This window comes from Anoplolepis gracilipes, chromosome 1, assembly GCF_047496725.1.
Source record: "Anoplolepis gracilipes chromosome 1, ASM4749672v1, whole genome shotgun sequence".
NCBI classification, from domain to species: domain Eukaryota; kingdom Metazoa; phylum Arthropoda; class Insecta; order Hymenoptera; family Formicidae; genus Anoplolepis; species Anoplolepis gracilipes.
Window position 1 is genome coordinate 2011979 of NC_132970.1, and position 16413 is coordinate 2028391.

The 16413-nt window shown below is 36.3% G+C and overlaps 1 protein-coding gene across 7 annotated transcripts in view; it reads right to left on the reverse strand.

The window, feature by feature from the left end:
* LOC140667496 (serine/threonine-protein phosphatase 4 regulatory subunit 1) overlaps positions 1 to 16413 on the reverse strand; it is a 139467-nt gene that overhangs the window by 94755 nt on the left and 28299 nt on the right. For all 7 annotated transcript variants that reach the window (XM_072895550.1, XM_072895581.1, XM_072895559.1 and 4 more), the window contains exon 2: positions 15487 to 15664. In XM_072895550.1, coding sequence (XP_072751651.1) covers positions 15487 to 15662 — 176 coding nt within the window. In that variant the 5' untranslated portion in view covers positions 15663 to 15664. The remainder of the gene's footprint in view (positions 1 to 15486; positions 15665 to 16413) is intronic.

Genomic DNA, 16413 nt, shown 5'->3' on the forward strand with positions numbered 1-16413 from the left:
GTCTTATCATACATATTTACTTTAGGGTATTATAAAATAGATTTTAGTAACATATTGTTTTACTAAATTGTAGAATAAATGTGGCTACATTGAAATGGATACATTATTGTATAAAGATTGAATACACACATGCAAATAAAGTTCATCATTGTGCTAATATATTAACGTTTTGTTTCCTATCAGCATCTTTATGAAATTACATACTGTTATATAATGTATATAAAAAAAGAGAACATTACGCACATAAATACGTTAATTAACGTAACAGGTCAATTATATTATATCAATATTGATATCCTAATTTAAGCGTTAATTTAAAAGATACTTGTATATCTATAAAAAATCGCGATAAAACATATATGACATTCAATAAAATTTTCGTTAAGAAAGTCAACTTTAAATTGTTTGAAAATAATCCATCGATCAAAGTATCTTTACATGTATTCATATAGATCTTTATATATACGAATTGTGTACTAATAAAAGATTTTGTAGTTTAATTGGATCTCGGTAAATCAGCTGGTTTTCTTATGTTATATGTTATATATAGCTTATGATCTGCTGAACAAAAAATGTAATAGGCTCAAAGCTATATAATAAACAGTTTTCGTATTTGATTGGTTTATAACTACATACATAATCGATATCTGACTATAAAAAAATTCGATAATTCGAAATGTTAATCCAAAGTGGATAAAATTATAGTGTTTTGAAAAGGTTTCAAGAAGAGCTATAAAAATATGCAATAAAAAAATATAAAGTTCCTTTTAAAAAATTCCAGGTAACCTTGCCCTGACATTGAAAACGTCACCTATAGTCAAACTTATACTGTCATTAAATGCGTCCTTTTAAGCCTTAACTTTTGTCTGAAATATTTTTCTGTAAAGTGCTTTATTTTCGAGATATTTAGCCGTTGCTGGACTTTTAGGACACACTGTATATACGATGCACGGTGCCTGCTGAATAACCACGTGGCGCGTGCGTGTCAGCTGCGATACGAAGGATAGTAACCTGGGTTCCTGTCAATGCCATTCGTACGCGCGTAAAGGAAGCTGCTCGGGCGGCTGCTACTAGATCGATTTCTTCGTCAAGAGAAAGGAGAGAGAGAGAGAGAGAGAGAGAGAAAATGTGTGTATGTAAGAGAAAAAGTACAATAATGAAAAACTGATGTTGTACGCGTTATAAAACGGGTAAAACGTCTCGATTGGCTAGCAAGAGAAGAAAAGGCAGAAGAGTAAATGTACCGGCAGCGCACGCACAACCTGGTTACCTGTACCTAATCTAAATTTCTCGGTTCCTCCCATAGGGCCCATCGGGGCCAGCACCCCGGAGCGATGCACGCGCTGCTGCGAGGAAAAGGGAAGAGGAAGAGGAAAGGAAAAGGTGCACTAAGAAATCACTTCATCGAAGACCGCGGCAGATGCTACTGCGAAGTATAAGGGAGGAGGGCAAGTAGGGGAAGGAGAGAAAGGTACCTTCCAGGATCTTATTTTGTTTCTCCTTCTCTTGTAACACACTTGCGCGGGGTTCGGGAAAAAGTGCATTAATTTTCCCGGGCCTGCGGCCTGTACCAGATGTCCATGAAGAAAGAAACGAACTTTCTATCTCATAAAATAGAAGTTTATGGATAGGATATCTTAAAATGAGTGATTATAGTTTGGCACGAGGAATCACGTGCCAAACTTCCGTGTTACTTTTTAACATTTAAATATCAATCAAATTTTTTTCGCTCGAATTGAAATTTTTGAAAGTGAAATCTGATCAAGTCTGTACAGCCGATAAGATTTTATTATATAATTGCATGACTGAAACTTAATTGAGTAAATAAGCGTATTTGCTATTTCCGATTGTTTATAAGATTGCGTTTCGAATTAAGAAATATTCGACTCGTAATTTTGTTTTCAAATTAAAATTTTCTTCGCTACTTGTTTTAATTCTGACGTAATCATCATATTAATAGAATTTAATGTAGCGTTGACAGACAAGATATTAGCAAAAAATTTGCAGAGTACAGTTTCACAAAACGAACTCTTGGACATACCTACCCTCATCATTATCAATAGGAATCATTAATTCCGCACGAAGGTAGAATCGAGTGCTAGACACCGACAATCGCCTACAAGATATTCTTGAGAAGATTATGACGACTAACAGGTACATGTTCGATTATTTCTGAAAGAAATATTGAAGCAAGACCTTTGATACATGGAAGAAAGAGAGCACTGATATTCCATAATTATTGTACTTAAGGATTGTCTCTTGGCAATAATATAATGTGTAACGTGCAATAATTTGTGTCCGATACAAATCATACTTTGTTAATTGAATAATAAAAGAAAAGATAAGATGCTCATAGATATATATACTGCGCGAATGTGATGCGATAAAAAGTTAGAAATTATTCAATAACTGGATTTAATCAATGTTATGCAATATCTTGCAATAAAGTCATTATTTTCTTCGTAAATCGCGAAGCAGTCTTATCAATGACTTATATCGTTGTTCTGAAATGCACATCCAGTGATAATTTTTTGCAATCTCTGATAGAGTATATGATAGAGCAATTCCAAGTATAAAGAGAGATAAATATATCTAGATAATAATGATAAATATATTTTAAATCTAAATTGAAATTAATTATTTCATGTAAATTCGACGTTATCTAAAAATTTATATTCCGTGATGTTATCATTTATGAGAGCGACAAAAACAAATATATAAAAAATCTTTATTTAAAGTGCAATAATTGAAATTATTAATTAAATTAGTAATTTCGATAAAATTATCATAACTTTTTTATTTTAAATAGTATTTAAAGTTTTGGACTAACTTTATTTTCAACAGTTTTGCAGTTCCTGTATGTTGGACGAAATTCGTGGTTACAAACACATTCGAGGAAAACAATATTAGCAAAAGTACAAGAGAGAAAGACGAAAGGTAAGAAGACGGAAGACGGAGGTGTAAGAGGGAGAATAGCAAAATACAAGAAAGAGATACGCGAGAGAGCGAGAGAAAGAAGCCGAAGAAAACACATGCTGCAAAGGCTCGTGCCACGACGATCTAAACCGTATCTCGCGAGCGCACTTGCAGCTGCCTCTCCGCGCGCACGGCACAGCCGCAGCGCAAACCGCCCTGTCGAGAGCCCCCTTCCTCTTTCTTACTGTCGCCCCCCTTCGCCCCTCGGCCATCCTCCTTCGTGTCCCGTCGCGTCGCATTTCTCGATCTACAGGGGCACGCGGCACGGCGCATCACGGGCATCCTTAAAACGAGCTTTCCTTCTTACGAGGTTGTCCATCTCCCTCTTCCCTTCTTTTCTCTATCTCCCCCGAAACTGCGCTGCCGATCGCGCCACACGAGGTGCCGTACGTTCGAAAGGTGGTGGTTAAGACGCTTCGAGGGAGAGAGGACGGGACGTACTTCGCACCTGGACTCTTCCTTCGTGGCGCGTGCACAAACGCCGAGCGTGCACGGCACGTTCACGGCTACACTCTACCGCAACTCTCGTACCATGCCAACGGCAATTAAGGACCTGCTGCGCGCGATTGTCTTCCTTCGGGTGAGGCGGACCGAATGGTGTTGATCCCGCAATTGCGCGATCAACACTTACATAAGATCGAGCTGTCGAATTTCTTTTTGAAAAGAAACACAAATGTTTCGCCTAAAGGGCGATTATATATCTGTACATGTATTTTGATGAAAATACAAAGAAAAGATCTAGAAAGGAATAACATCTTTAAAATAAACTAACAATATGTACCTATAAAAAACGGAGCGCGCACGCTTGTTTCGAGCCGCAAAAAATCAGTTTTTATACGTTTGCGCAAAGCGCTCGAGGCGGAATGCACATGCAATTGAGTTGAAAACTCGTTTTACTGATATATTTTGGCAGTCAAGTGGCGAACTAAAATAAAAGAAAGAGAAAAAGAACGAAAGGAATAAAAAAAGAGAAAAAGAGGAAAAAAAGAACGCCAGAAGCGATATGTCTGGCTGGACAAATTCGATCGTTGTCGGACGTTTGCCGACTATTGGACAGAGAGATATATTCAGTTACCGGGTTTAACGTAACCCTGGCGTTGTAATATGATAGCCAATCGCCTCGCCTCTGTTCTTCGAAGAACTGACCATAACGTTGAACCTCATCATCTAATGGATCACCCCTTCGAATCGGTCTACTTACTATCTAAGAAATCTTTCTTGTCAAACATCTCGAGCAAAATTTACTAAAAATTGTTTTTTCGCCATATCGCGAACTACAGAAGAGCAAAAAAAGCAATCCTCACTTGATAATCAAAACTGATAATTTTTGCAAGTCAATTAAAAAACTTGTAACATTATGTATATATATATATATATATATATATATATATATATCGTATATTTTATATATGTATTATATATCGTATATTTTATAATGCAAAATTTGTTCAGTGGATTAATTCTTGAGTGCGAAATTTCTTAACGCTTCTTTTTCTATTGCATGACACTTTTCAGGCGCTCTAAATAATCAAAATAATCACTCAAAGTTTTTTTCGTCTTGACTTTTCAAACTTCTTTTATCTCTGAAAATGACTCTCAAATAATAGGGGAAGTGTAGGATACTTGTGATACTGTTGATAAATGAAAATTTTAAAAAAATTGATGTTTTTATAGTACTATTTATCAGCAAATATTGGAATTAAATAGAAAATTATATAGCAAAATGTAAAAAAATGCCACAAAAGGAATGCTAATATTTTATTATGACTATAATGATTTGGATTAGGTAGTGAGATACTTAGTGAGGTACTCGCCCATTAACCGAAATGTATAGGTAATACCCGGGTATCCGGACCGTCCCATCCGGGTAAAGCAAGACCGTTCTATCCGTGTACCTGTACTATCTAAATTATCCGAATTACTTGTACCATTTGCTACTTTTATTGTTTTTTTTGTGTACAAATAATTGACATCTTTATTTATATTTAATACAAAGAATTAATTACAATATAATAATTAAATGGTTTAGCGCTTTTTTATTAAATTGTTATTATTAATTCTTTGTATTAAATATAAATAAAGATATCAATTATTTCGACCATAATAGTGGCGAATAATACAAATACAAAATAATCCGAATAATTCAGATAATAGATACAGATAATACAGGGTAAAATGGTTTCGCTACCTGAATGGGACGGTCCAGCGTACGGACCCAGGTATCATCAGCTCTAATTATGACTATGGCAAACAAGTTTCTCTAAGTTCAAAAATCAAAATATGATGTTTCTAATCCCTTATTATTGTTTTAATACTAAGTAATTTTTATGTTTTTGTGTAAATGTATAGATTAATTTTTAATTTATAAGCCTTTAATTTTTGTGATTTATTAATGTATTTTTTCTATTTGGTTTTGACGTAAAATGATGTACATTTTCTAATTTGGAATACCTAAGGTAAAGTTAATGTAATATATATAATGTATATAATATGTTATGTATGTAATGTGTGTGTGTGTGTGTATATATATATATGTTGCAAGTATTCAGTCCAGTGGAATTTTTCAACCGAATGATCAAGATACTGTTTCTTTTGCAAAAAACGCTTTAATAATGATGTAGAAGTGAATTATGGGTGATGTGTTTCATGTGTAGCTATTGGGTGTACAGTGAATGTGCTGGCTTCGACAGCGACATTTATACGTGATTATTGCAAATAAAAAAATATTATTATAATTTGGAATACTATTCCAAAATACCAACACGTTTTGAATTTTGATTAGGTGTTAGTTTAAGATTTTAAATTCCTAAAGAGTAAAAAATCTGTTAAATTTTTTTTATAATAAATGATTCGTTTTTCTAAATCAAAATAAGTGTTTTGAATTTCATTAGAAAATACAAATTTGATTTCAGGATTATAAAATAAAACTGATATTTCAGATATGCATTTTTCCTACTCGTATCCATCAATCCTTTAGATGGTTTTTGATAAAAGATTCTTGGTTCTCTAGGAGGATAAAATAGTCTGGATCTATCATCGTAACTGAGAGAGAAAAGCGATGGCAGGAAGAGATGGCAAAGGATGAACACTTAGTTGCTGTCGTATTTAATGCATGTCAAAAGGCTTTCGTGGTCGTCGTCGCGTTTCTTTCCGAGGGAAGTTCTTTAACGTTGTCCTACTCTACGAGACGTTCACGACGAGATAACCGATGAGAGATGTTGATCCTAGTATCATGACGGAATTGAAAAGAAAAATACTGCAAATTCATCGATGTCGGCTTAACGCAAAAAAGAAAAAAAGATGGATAATAAAAGAGCGCAAGTTCGAAAGACACGATATTAAAGGAAATTTATCAGAAAATTGGTGAAATTATACGTTTTTTCTAGAAATCATCATTTTTTCATATATAAATATATATCATCTTATATCATTATATAAGATGATATATATTTATATAGAATAGAATATTTATATAGAATATATAAATATAGAATCGGAAGCCTTTTAGCGGCTAGTCATTAACTGATGCACCCTACACATTATTTCGTGAGTCACTTCCGTTGGTGTGACAATAGTGAGTATATTATTTGACAAAATAAACTATAATTTTACTTAAAAAAGTCAAATAATGGAGAAAGCTGCATAATTAGATAAGCATATATTGACTAAAGTCATTCTTTTTTTTCCAAAATGTTCTTATTTTATTCTTCGAATCAGAGGATTTGTGTCCGATATGACGAGAGATCGAGAGGAAAATCGACAGCATTGCAAGAACGCTCCTCGAATAGATCGTTATTGGGGGTCACGTAGATTACTTTAGGGGCGGGCATCATTTCCGCGTGGGCGTGTGCCGTTCCGAGGGGGTGAAACGACAGGGGAAACGACGAAAGGACGATGAAGGGGAGCGTGATTATCCCCCTCGCGCTACTCTGGGATTAGACTCGTCGATCGCGCCAGACACGACAGCTGGAGTGGATTTTTGAAATTCCAGGTGGTACCTATTTCCTACGATCTTTCGCTGAAATTACAGAACAATATCGATCTTCGTCCCGTCATGCTCTCGTTATCGATTACAATCTTATGTTGCACATTAACTATGTATTATTTGAGAAAAATTTTCTTTATATTCTACTCATCAATTAAACTCTCTTGTTCATTATGTTTATTTTGTCAGTATTTTAAATATATTATAGTCATATATTAATCGCATGCATTTATTCGTGCAAATTTCCTGCTTAAAATGTTTATTTGTACGTTCTTAGGACAATAGAAACATTTCTATGATTTCTTCAATTGAATTTATTCACGCAAAATCGCTTTAATCAAAGTCCTAATCCCACACAGCTGGCAGCTGTGATAAATCTAAAATCTGTAGAAACGTAATATCTTACAAATTTACATAAGATTACGAATTAAACATTAAAATTTAAATGGGGGAAATAAAAACGCACGATGGCACGGGGCCATCGTTCGCGCGCGTGTTTGCGAAGGGCGCGGTGTGTAAATTCGCATCTCGAAGCTAATGTTCCAAAGGAACGCTGGTCGTTGATCGCTGCAACTTCCCCCTCTCCCTTCCTCCCTCTTTCTCTCTCTCTCTCTTACTCTTCGTTGCTTTTCCCGTACGTTCACATCGACCGAAGGGCGCCCCAGAAGCGGCGAGACCCAGAGGGTGCATCGGAATCGTAGAGGTCCGAGGGTAACAAACGCGAGTAAAATGGATAAAGGCTACACCTGGCCTCCGGATGGTCGACGGCGGCACGCGCTACTCCTCCTCCCTCCCAACCTCAGTCTCTCTCTCTCTCTCTCTCTCTCTCTCTCTCTCTATATATATATATATATATCACTCTCCTTTTCGTCTCTTCCTCTCTCACTTTGTTTTTCGTCTCACTCTTCTCTCTCCCCACGGATAAGTCTCGTTTCTACCCGAGTGTACACACCTGCCCCTCACCGACACGTATGCACGATGTTACGACCGTGCGCGCGGCGAGGGTCGTAAATGCACACGGATTACTCCCGGCGATGCCGGTGGTGCGGAGGATGTGGAGAGAGACAGGCAGCCACACTGCCGTAACCGGAGCATCAAGCACCCCAAGTCTTCGTTTCGGAAACAAGAATGACCACCACGACAGACTAATACTCACTTATCAATATTAGGAATGCTATTGACACTCTTCACGAACAATGAAAAGGCTTTTGTAAAGCATACTTTTTTTTTAATTCTAAAAATTACTTACAAATAATTTGATCCCTTTATAGATTAATCCTTATAAAGACTTTCTTCTCCCCTTCGTGATTATTGAAATAACTTTTACAAGATTTTCAAAATAATTTAAAAAATAATGAAATTATTGTCTAAAAAAATTAAGAGAAAGAGAGAGAGAGAGAGAGAGAGAGAGAGAGAGAGAGAGAGAAAGAGAAAGAGAGATAATATCTGTAAATCTACTGTTTAACATTAATATCTCTTAACAGAGAAAAATATATATGTCGATTTTGTTTTATAATAACTGAATTAGAAATATATATTTTTATATAGATATGATATATCGTGCAAATCAAAATGGTTGTCGATACACTGGAACAAATTGAATAGACACGTGGAAGTTGCGATGGAGTTAGTTGAACGTATTGACTGCCGATAATAACTCTTTACTTTTATCTATCGGAATATATTAATCTTTTGCTACAGTCTTATAAAAAATTAAAAAAAATATGTCATTCGATAGATTTAGAGAAATTTCTGATTCAAGACATCGACATTGTTCAAAGCATAAAAACTCGTATTATTATTCGACAAAGTCGTATTCATCCCTTAGTATGTTCAAAATACGTAATGTGTCATGATAAATAATAAAAAATTTCGTTTCATTCGTGCAAAAATAATATTTGTTTCAATAAATTTTTTTTCATCGATATGTAGATAAGTTCCTTATTATAAAGTTCAAATCTTTTAATCGACATTCGAAAAAAAAAAAAAAAAAAAAAAAAAAAAAAAAATAAAAAACACCCGGCCCTGCTGGGACCAGAAGAGACGAACGGGACAGACACAAAGCGAGAAGTTGCGCGAGAGAGCAAAGACCTAAAAGCCGGCTGCTGCTGGTGACGCGACTGTTTTCGTAGCTGTTTCCGTTGGCGCTACCCTCGCCGCAGCTTCCTCTTCGTTAACCTCGTCGATTTCTTAATCCCCCCCTTGACGCATCATATGAAAAAAATAGCCGCGTACATTTTTCTCAAGATCTTCCTCCAAACATATTTTATAACACAAATCATAAACCTTATCAAAAATTGCTTTTAAATTAAATGCAATTTAAATCATGTAATTTTCATTTTTACATTTTATACTTTTATTTGTAAATAAAACAATAGAATTCGTTTACTTTTGTAAAATATAATCTATGATAAAAGAGTTAACAATATTTACATATACACACAAAATTTCCATGAAGGAACACAGATCCAGCAATGAGCGAGCAAGTAATAATCGATGAGAACGAGAGCGTTGTTAAAAGTTTACCAGTTTGTGTTTTCTACATTATCGTGATGACACACCGTTAATGAGGCGAGGACCTCGTAATGACCATTTTCCGTGACAGATGTATGGACAATAATATCGTCGTATTAAAGAACATTACTCGTTTCGCGACAGTTTTGAGAAGTTATTAATGTATGACAGTGTTACGCCTCCGAATGGAGGTGTAGAGACGCGGGAAAAAAAGGAAGCGATTAGAAGGTGAGAGCAATAGAACGACCAATAGAAAGAACGAGACCAGCAGATGGTCGTAAGACGAAGGCGCGTGCCACGATCGGCTTTACAATTCTTTCAAACCATCTCTCTCTCTCACACACACACACACACACACACACACGCGCGCGCGCGCGCGCGCGCGATGAAAGATAATTATAGATTACCAGCATTTTTTCGTGATTCCTTACGCGCACTCCGTTCGCATTTTTTTTTCAATTTTCCAGTCAATAACGTTAATTGCACAATTCGAAAATGAACTTTGAAACGTTCCGTTCTCTCTCTTCTATTTGCGGTTTCTGAAAAAGCAATCCTTCGCAAAATTGTCCATTATATATGGGCGCGACACATGCGATATTGACGAACAACTATTTTTCACGCATCACGACCCATGGTAAATACGCGTTATTTGTGCATGCAACATATTGACATAGTGTGTGCAACGTTTACCGTGCTAGAAAATTCGCAGCGGCCAATGTGCTCCGTTTCGTTGCTTTACGTCGCGCAATATCATGCAATCGTGGTGCTATTAAAGGTGACGTTACTGAGTCGTAACTTTTCCGCAATCTGCGCTCTTAAAAATGAGTTAAAGTCTTAGCGAAAGTCGAGGCGAAATCGCAAATCATGCTAAAGAATTAATCTATTATCGATTATTATGGACATATTTAAACGCCATAAAGTTACAGAGAAGATGCTTATTTTGCTAATTGAAGCTAGGTGCACCAATGTTGTAAACGATAAAATTGTATATATAAATTGAATAATATAAAACAGTGATTTCTTGGAACTCTGTAAATAACGAACGCTTGTTATATATTTCCGTCTCTTTCTCGAAATCAACTGTACTATTTCCATAATGAATAAACTCATGCAATGTAATAAATAAATAAATAAATAACGTAATGAATAAATCGCGTCAATTTCTCATCGCCGGGTAACGTTGCAAATGAAAAGCGGGAGCGAGCAACAATCAGCGGCGAGCGCAGAAAAAGCGGGGGATGACGATCGGAAAATCGTGCCATCTGGCCGAAAGCTGTGTTCACACCGAACAATGTCCATATTGTCTGTTCTACGCAGCGGCAATAGAGGCACGACACATAGTAAATATTCGACGACCGGAATCGACCCAGTCATCGTCGAACCAAATTTCGTCGCTTCTGTCTCACATCACTAACAGCGCAAATCGAATTGATGGCGTGCACGTTAGAGGGTTATAATCTGCGATAAAGGATTGTCGTGTGGGATATACTGATGACGATTTATATTAAAATTAGAATTTTGACGTGCAACGGTGAATAAAGTGTAGCGATATTTCTTAAAATAGCACAGTTTACAACCATCTTTTTTTGTATAAAGAAAAATTACTCGTGCATAATACTTGGTAAATTGTATGAGAGAGGAATTAATAGATATGGATAAAAAGTTAAATAAATAAAAAGCCCTGTGCGTCGATTAAATTTACATAAGTGACTTTTACGTAACTTACGGATTCATAGGGGATGAGAGCTCTAAAGCTCTCTGGCAGGCTATTGAATTTCAACAGCCGAAGAGCGAAAATAAGTTTTACTTCGTCCCTCTAATAGTGCCATTAAAATAAAATTGTATAAATGTTAAGGAACCGTTTAAAAACTCAAAGAGAATAAAAAAAAAGGGAAAGGTAAAAATCAAAATAACATGAATGGTATGAAAATATTTAGTCGTTGCATATAAAAGTCATAACATGTTTTTTAACTTTTTTACTTCTTTCATCTTAAAATTTTTTATTATATACATAAATTGAAACAAACGTGAAAAATATTACTTTTGCAATTACATATTTCTCGGAGAATTATTAATATACAAATGATCCAAATTTCATATGCAACGATTCAATAATAATAATAATAATAATAATAATAATAAAACCATAAAATATTCGTAATTTATCAATCATCTCTTCTAATTTTCCTCTGGAAAAGAAAATTCCTAAATTTGTCTACCGTGTTGTCTAGACAAACAGCAATCCTGATGTAGGAAAGAAGGCTGTTATAACGGAAAAGAAGGAGCAAAGACACAGTGGAAAGAGAGTAGAAGTGCACAACAGGAAGTCGGAAATGTGTCGAAATACCAGAACTCGTTAAAGTATCTCGCGCCCACACGCTTCGGTCCACTTTCGGCGACGAGTCGCGTCGTCCTCATCGCTATCGTCGTCATCGTCGTCGTTGTCGTCGTCGTCGTCGTCGTCGTCGTCGTCGTCGTCGTCGTCGTCGTCGTCGTCGTCTAGACTCCTTGCAGACATGACCTAAGGCCCGGATTAATTTTAGCAGTATTTTGTTTCGTCTGCCGGTCGATGTCGCACACACCGACACGGCGTACCATCCGGACAAACCCGTCGTGCCGGCCCGACATCCCTCTCTAACTCGTTCGGTATTCCGAAATATTTCCCATGCACGCGTGACGCGCGTTTCACGGAACTGCGTCGCGACGCTGAAAGTATTAGCGGCCATCTAGAACGGCCGTCGATAATGAATCTTCTTGCTCGTCAAATTTTCATTTCTCGGAACAGGGATCGTCAGGGATCGTCCCGATATTACAGATTAGTTGGGCTGAACAAACGACGTAACGCATTAACAATGTATATAGGAACAAAGGGTCTTATGTATTCCACATTTAGCGATAAATTTAGCTTAGTCTAGGACGTCGAATTTTACTCATCTGATGTATATAATCGAGGTAAACACAGAGTTAAAGTCAAACGGTCGCGTCAAGCGACGCGAATAAAGATCAAAGTGTCAAGAGGATGTGCTCTCGCGCGCTTAAAATGCTTTCAGAATAAAGAGATATTGCCACGGGGTTTAATATTAGCTCACCATTAATTCTTAATATGTACACGACGATAAAGACGAGTGTAATAACGTGTGTATTTCACAGTGTAAAAAAAGTGGATATGCAGCCGCATTCCTCCTTCATCGAGAATACCGTGAACACGTGAGAACACTCGGGTTCCACGTTCTCCCGGGCTCATTTACACCGGAAGAAACTACACGGTTACACGTGGAATCCCGTAAGCGCGTAATTCGCGTACGTTGTCCCTAACCGTGGGTAATCGGAAACCGTGCGGGAACGTGTGAGTGATTACGAAACATGCTTTTAATTACACGTTTCAGAATACTAGAGCAACCGGCGACACGCAACTACGGCAATCTACAAAAAATATTTTCTTTCTGCCGACTGGAAGCTAAGTCTAGTTCGATTTATATTATTCAACCTATAAATACTTTAATTATGTCAAAATGAAAAAAAAAAAAAATATATACATATATATATAAAAGAAGTATATCACGTACATCTAAAATGTTCGGATATAAATCTTTTAATTGTTCAATTGACATTAATAATTCGTTAAATTTTATTTTTTCTGTTATAGATGCTATAAAAGGATTATAAATCTCGTGAACAATGCGCAAGCTACCTGGACATCTCTCTAAATATCTTACGCATCTTTTCGCGGAACGCTCGATTATGTTCGATCGCGTATGGTAATGTTCTCAGTACGGCATCTCGTGCATCGGCTACAATTTGCAAAAAAAAAAAACGGCAGTTTTAACGACGACTGGGGCGGCACGCTATTTCCGCTTTTTGCCTAGGTCCACTTAACCGCAAGGCGAATCGAAAATCTTTCTACCGTAAAAGATTTATATTTTTCCTGCAGTTACGCGTAATAATTCTTGGAATTTTTAATAAGAGTATGGAGATTTTTATCGCAATAATAATCCAGCCAGTAAAATACTTGAAGATTTAACACACTGAATACATTATTTATTCGGAATATTATTTTTATAATAAACATATTCATACGTTCATTTTTCTGTTATATATTATCCAGAATGTCTTGAATACGCAATATATAGCTACTTCCTTATATCCATCAGTTATTTCTTCAAAAAATCTTATAAAAATGTTACAAAAATTTATACATGCGTACAACTTATGTGTATGTGACTATTTATAAAATATAAAATAAAAAAATATGAAAAATGTGTGCTCATAATTTCTGTGCTTTTCAAAATACAAGTAAAAAAAATATTTAGTGGCTTTTTATATGACACTTATAGCCCTCTTCGCATTAACTCTTCAACGATAACGGTGACCTCGTGTATTTGCAAGCATAGGAGCGTACCCGCGTATGCTTGTTTCAAAGTTCGCTCATCCGAGACGCGTCCGAATGTCCCGAACGAAGACAAATGAAGAAAACGAAAGAACGAGAAAGGGAAGGAGAGAGACAGATAGGGGAAGGGACGTTACAAAGGATACCGCAAAGAGAAGGAAGGGAGGCAGGGGGTGAGAGGGTGAGGACAGTCGCGCGCGTACGTGAGAGAGAAGGAAAGAGAGGCCGGATGACGTTGACCTCAAACGAGGCGCCCGGCAGTTGAAACGACGCAGGAAGGGAGGATGCGACGCCGCGCGCCGCGACGCTGACGCACCGCGTATATTTGGCCGGTCCGCACTCGCAACGTCCGAATCGTACGCGTGCATAGCACGGCTTCCTCTTCTTTTTCTTCTTCTCGGTAATAGGTAGGTAGATAGGTAATACTGTTTCGAGTGAGTTCTGTCTGCGCGCGATACGAGCCGTCTGGCGGAGGAAGAGTGCGAGACTGAAAATAGGTATTTGGAGAAATTTGGGAAAAATACAGCGTTCCTAAACGAGAGAGTTCGTTAAACTCTCTTGGCAGTTTCTACTTGGAAACTTGGAAAAGGGCGAAATGATTCTCGCGAGCACACGTTACACACGATTTCGTTAGAATCTCCTTTATATGAATTTATCGTGATATACATTTTCTTTTTCGATGAATCTTGTTCATCATGGGATAAACTTTAACTTGCTAGAAATATTGTTGAGAAATATTGTATATTTTTTGGAGATATTATACTTCAATTAATTTCTACTTAAATAATATTTATAAAATTTTTGTGAGGAATTTATTTTAAGAAAAAAATTAGTTAAACTATTTTCATGTGTTCAGATATAGCAAAAACTAGAAAAGTACTTGCAAAGTTCTACTAAAGTATATATACTTGAAAACTATATTTGAAAAGTTCTACTTAAGTCTGTACTAAATAATTTAATAAGGGTGTGACATGCTAACATTTATTATTTTTTAATCACATATAAACATCTATATATTATATTTTTTAATCTAACGAATCGGACAGAGTAAGATTTAATCATTGTATCCGATTAATGTAATAATAGTTCTGTATACATATATACATTAATAATAATAATAACAATCTACTTATATGGAATTATTGTGTATGTTTTTGCTTAGCAGTTTACTTCGCGTAGTCGAACATATGATCAAATTTCCAGTCCTAAAATGAACTATTGGACCAGCATCGAGTGAATTATTTAATATTTAATTGCAAGAGAAATCGAGTAGAAAGCGCAAAATAATGACGGGCAAAGCGAAAGGTACAAATGCTATTGTATAGCGACACTTCGGCTCAATCTTCTTACGCTATGCGTTTATTAAAGACTGATCGGCAGCGATCTCTCGCACGATGTACGATATTATTGTACTCTTGGTTTATCCATGCGAACATCACAATTGCTGAGAAGAGGCTCCATGTCTGCGTATGTATATATATATGTTTGTCTTATGCTCAGTTATACGGTCAATACTTGTATCTTTCCGTATATTATGTGAAGAGTTTGCCAAAGCGAGAGGAATGAAATGATACGATATAGATGGATTTTTAAACGAGCGATAACAAGAAGTAGCACTACTCACCGGTTGAAGCTATTTTCCGAGTTGGCGTGTTGCTGCAACCGGCTGATCTGAAAGAGCTGCTCGTCTCCTCCGCCATCGTCACCTCCGCCCCCGCCCCCGACACAGTCCCAACCTTCGCTGGATTCGTCGGATCTTTCATTACTGTCACTGACCTCTTCGTCGTCCTCGGCTTCCATTGCTACACATTTGATAAATTCAGAATTAAAAATAGATGGCAAAAATTTCTATCTTATCGCGAATAAAGATAGATATCTTTATGATATAAGATGGAACTACAATATATTATATATCATATTAAACTACACACTATATATAATATTAATATAATAGAATATTAAATAATACTACAATATACCATCTTTTAGTAAGAACTATTTATTCTTAAATAATCGAGAATACCTTTTATATACGTCACAGACTAAATAAAATCTGTTGTCATCAAATAAACATTAGTTAGCTTGATAAACATTTATTCATCAAAAATAAAAAGTGCAATCAGAATTTTAATGAGCTCAGAGTCTTATACCGTATATATAGATACAGAAAAATAATTTCTATACTTATTGTTAATGTAACTGTAATTATGTCAACGACAATGACATGTTTTGTTAAACTGAATTCGAAATTATGCAGTTCTTATTTTTCGGAAAATGATAAATTTCCTCGAGATAATTCCCCCCCCGTCCCTCCCCAGCGATGAAGCAATCTGTCGGAAGAACGATCAGTTTGTAACAAATCGTTCGTATTGACCTCGAGAGAATGACCGAATCGATCGTAGACAGATCGTGTACGCGTCTTCCGCCCGTAATTCGATTTCTTTTTGTCCCACGAAAGAACGAAGCGACGGGAGGGGTTGGCGAATGTAACAAGTACGATGGCAGCGACAGGTGGTGCGATAGCAGCGAGGAAACGATTCAAAGGAAAAGA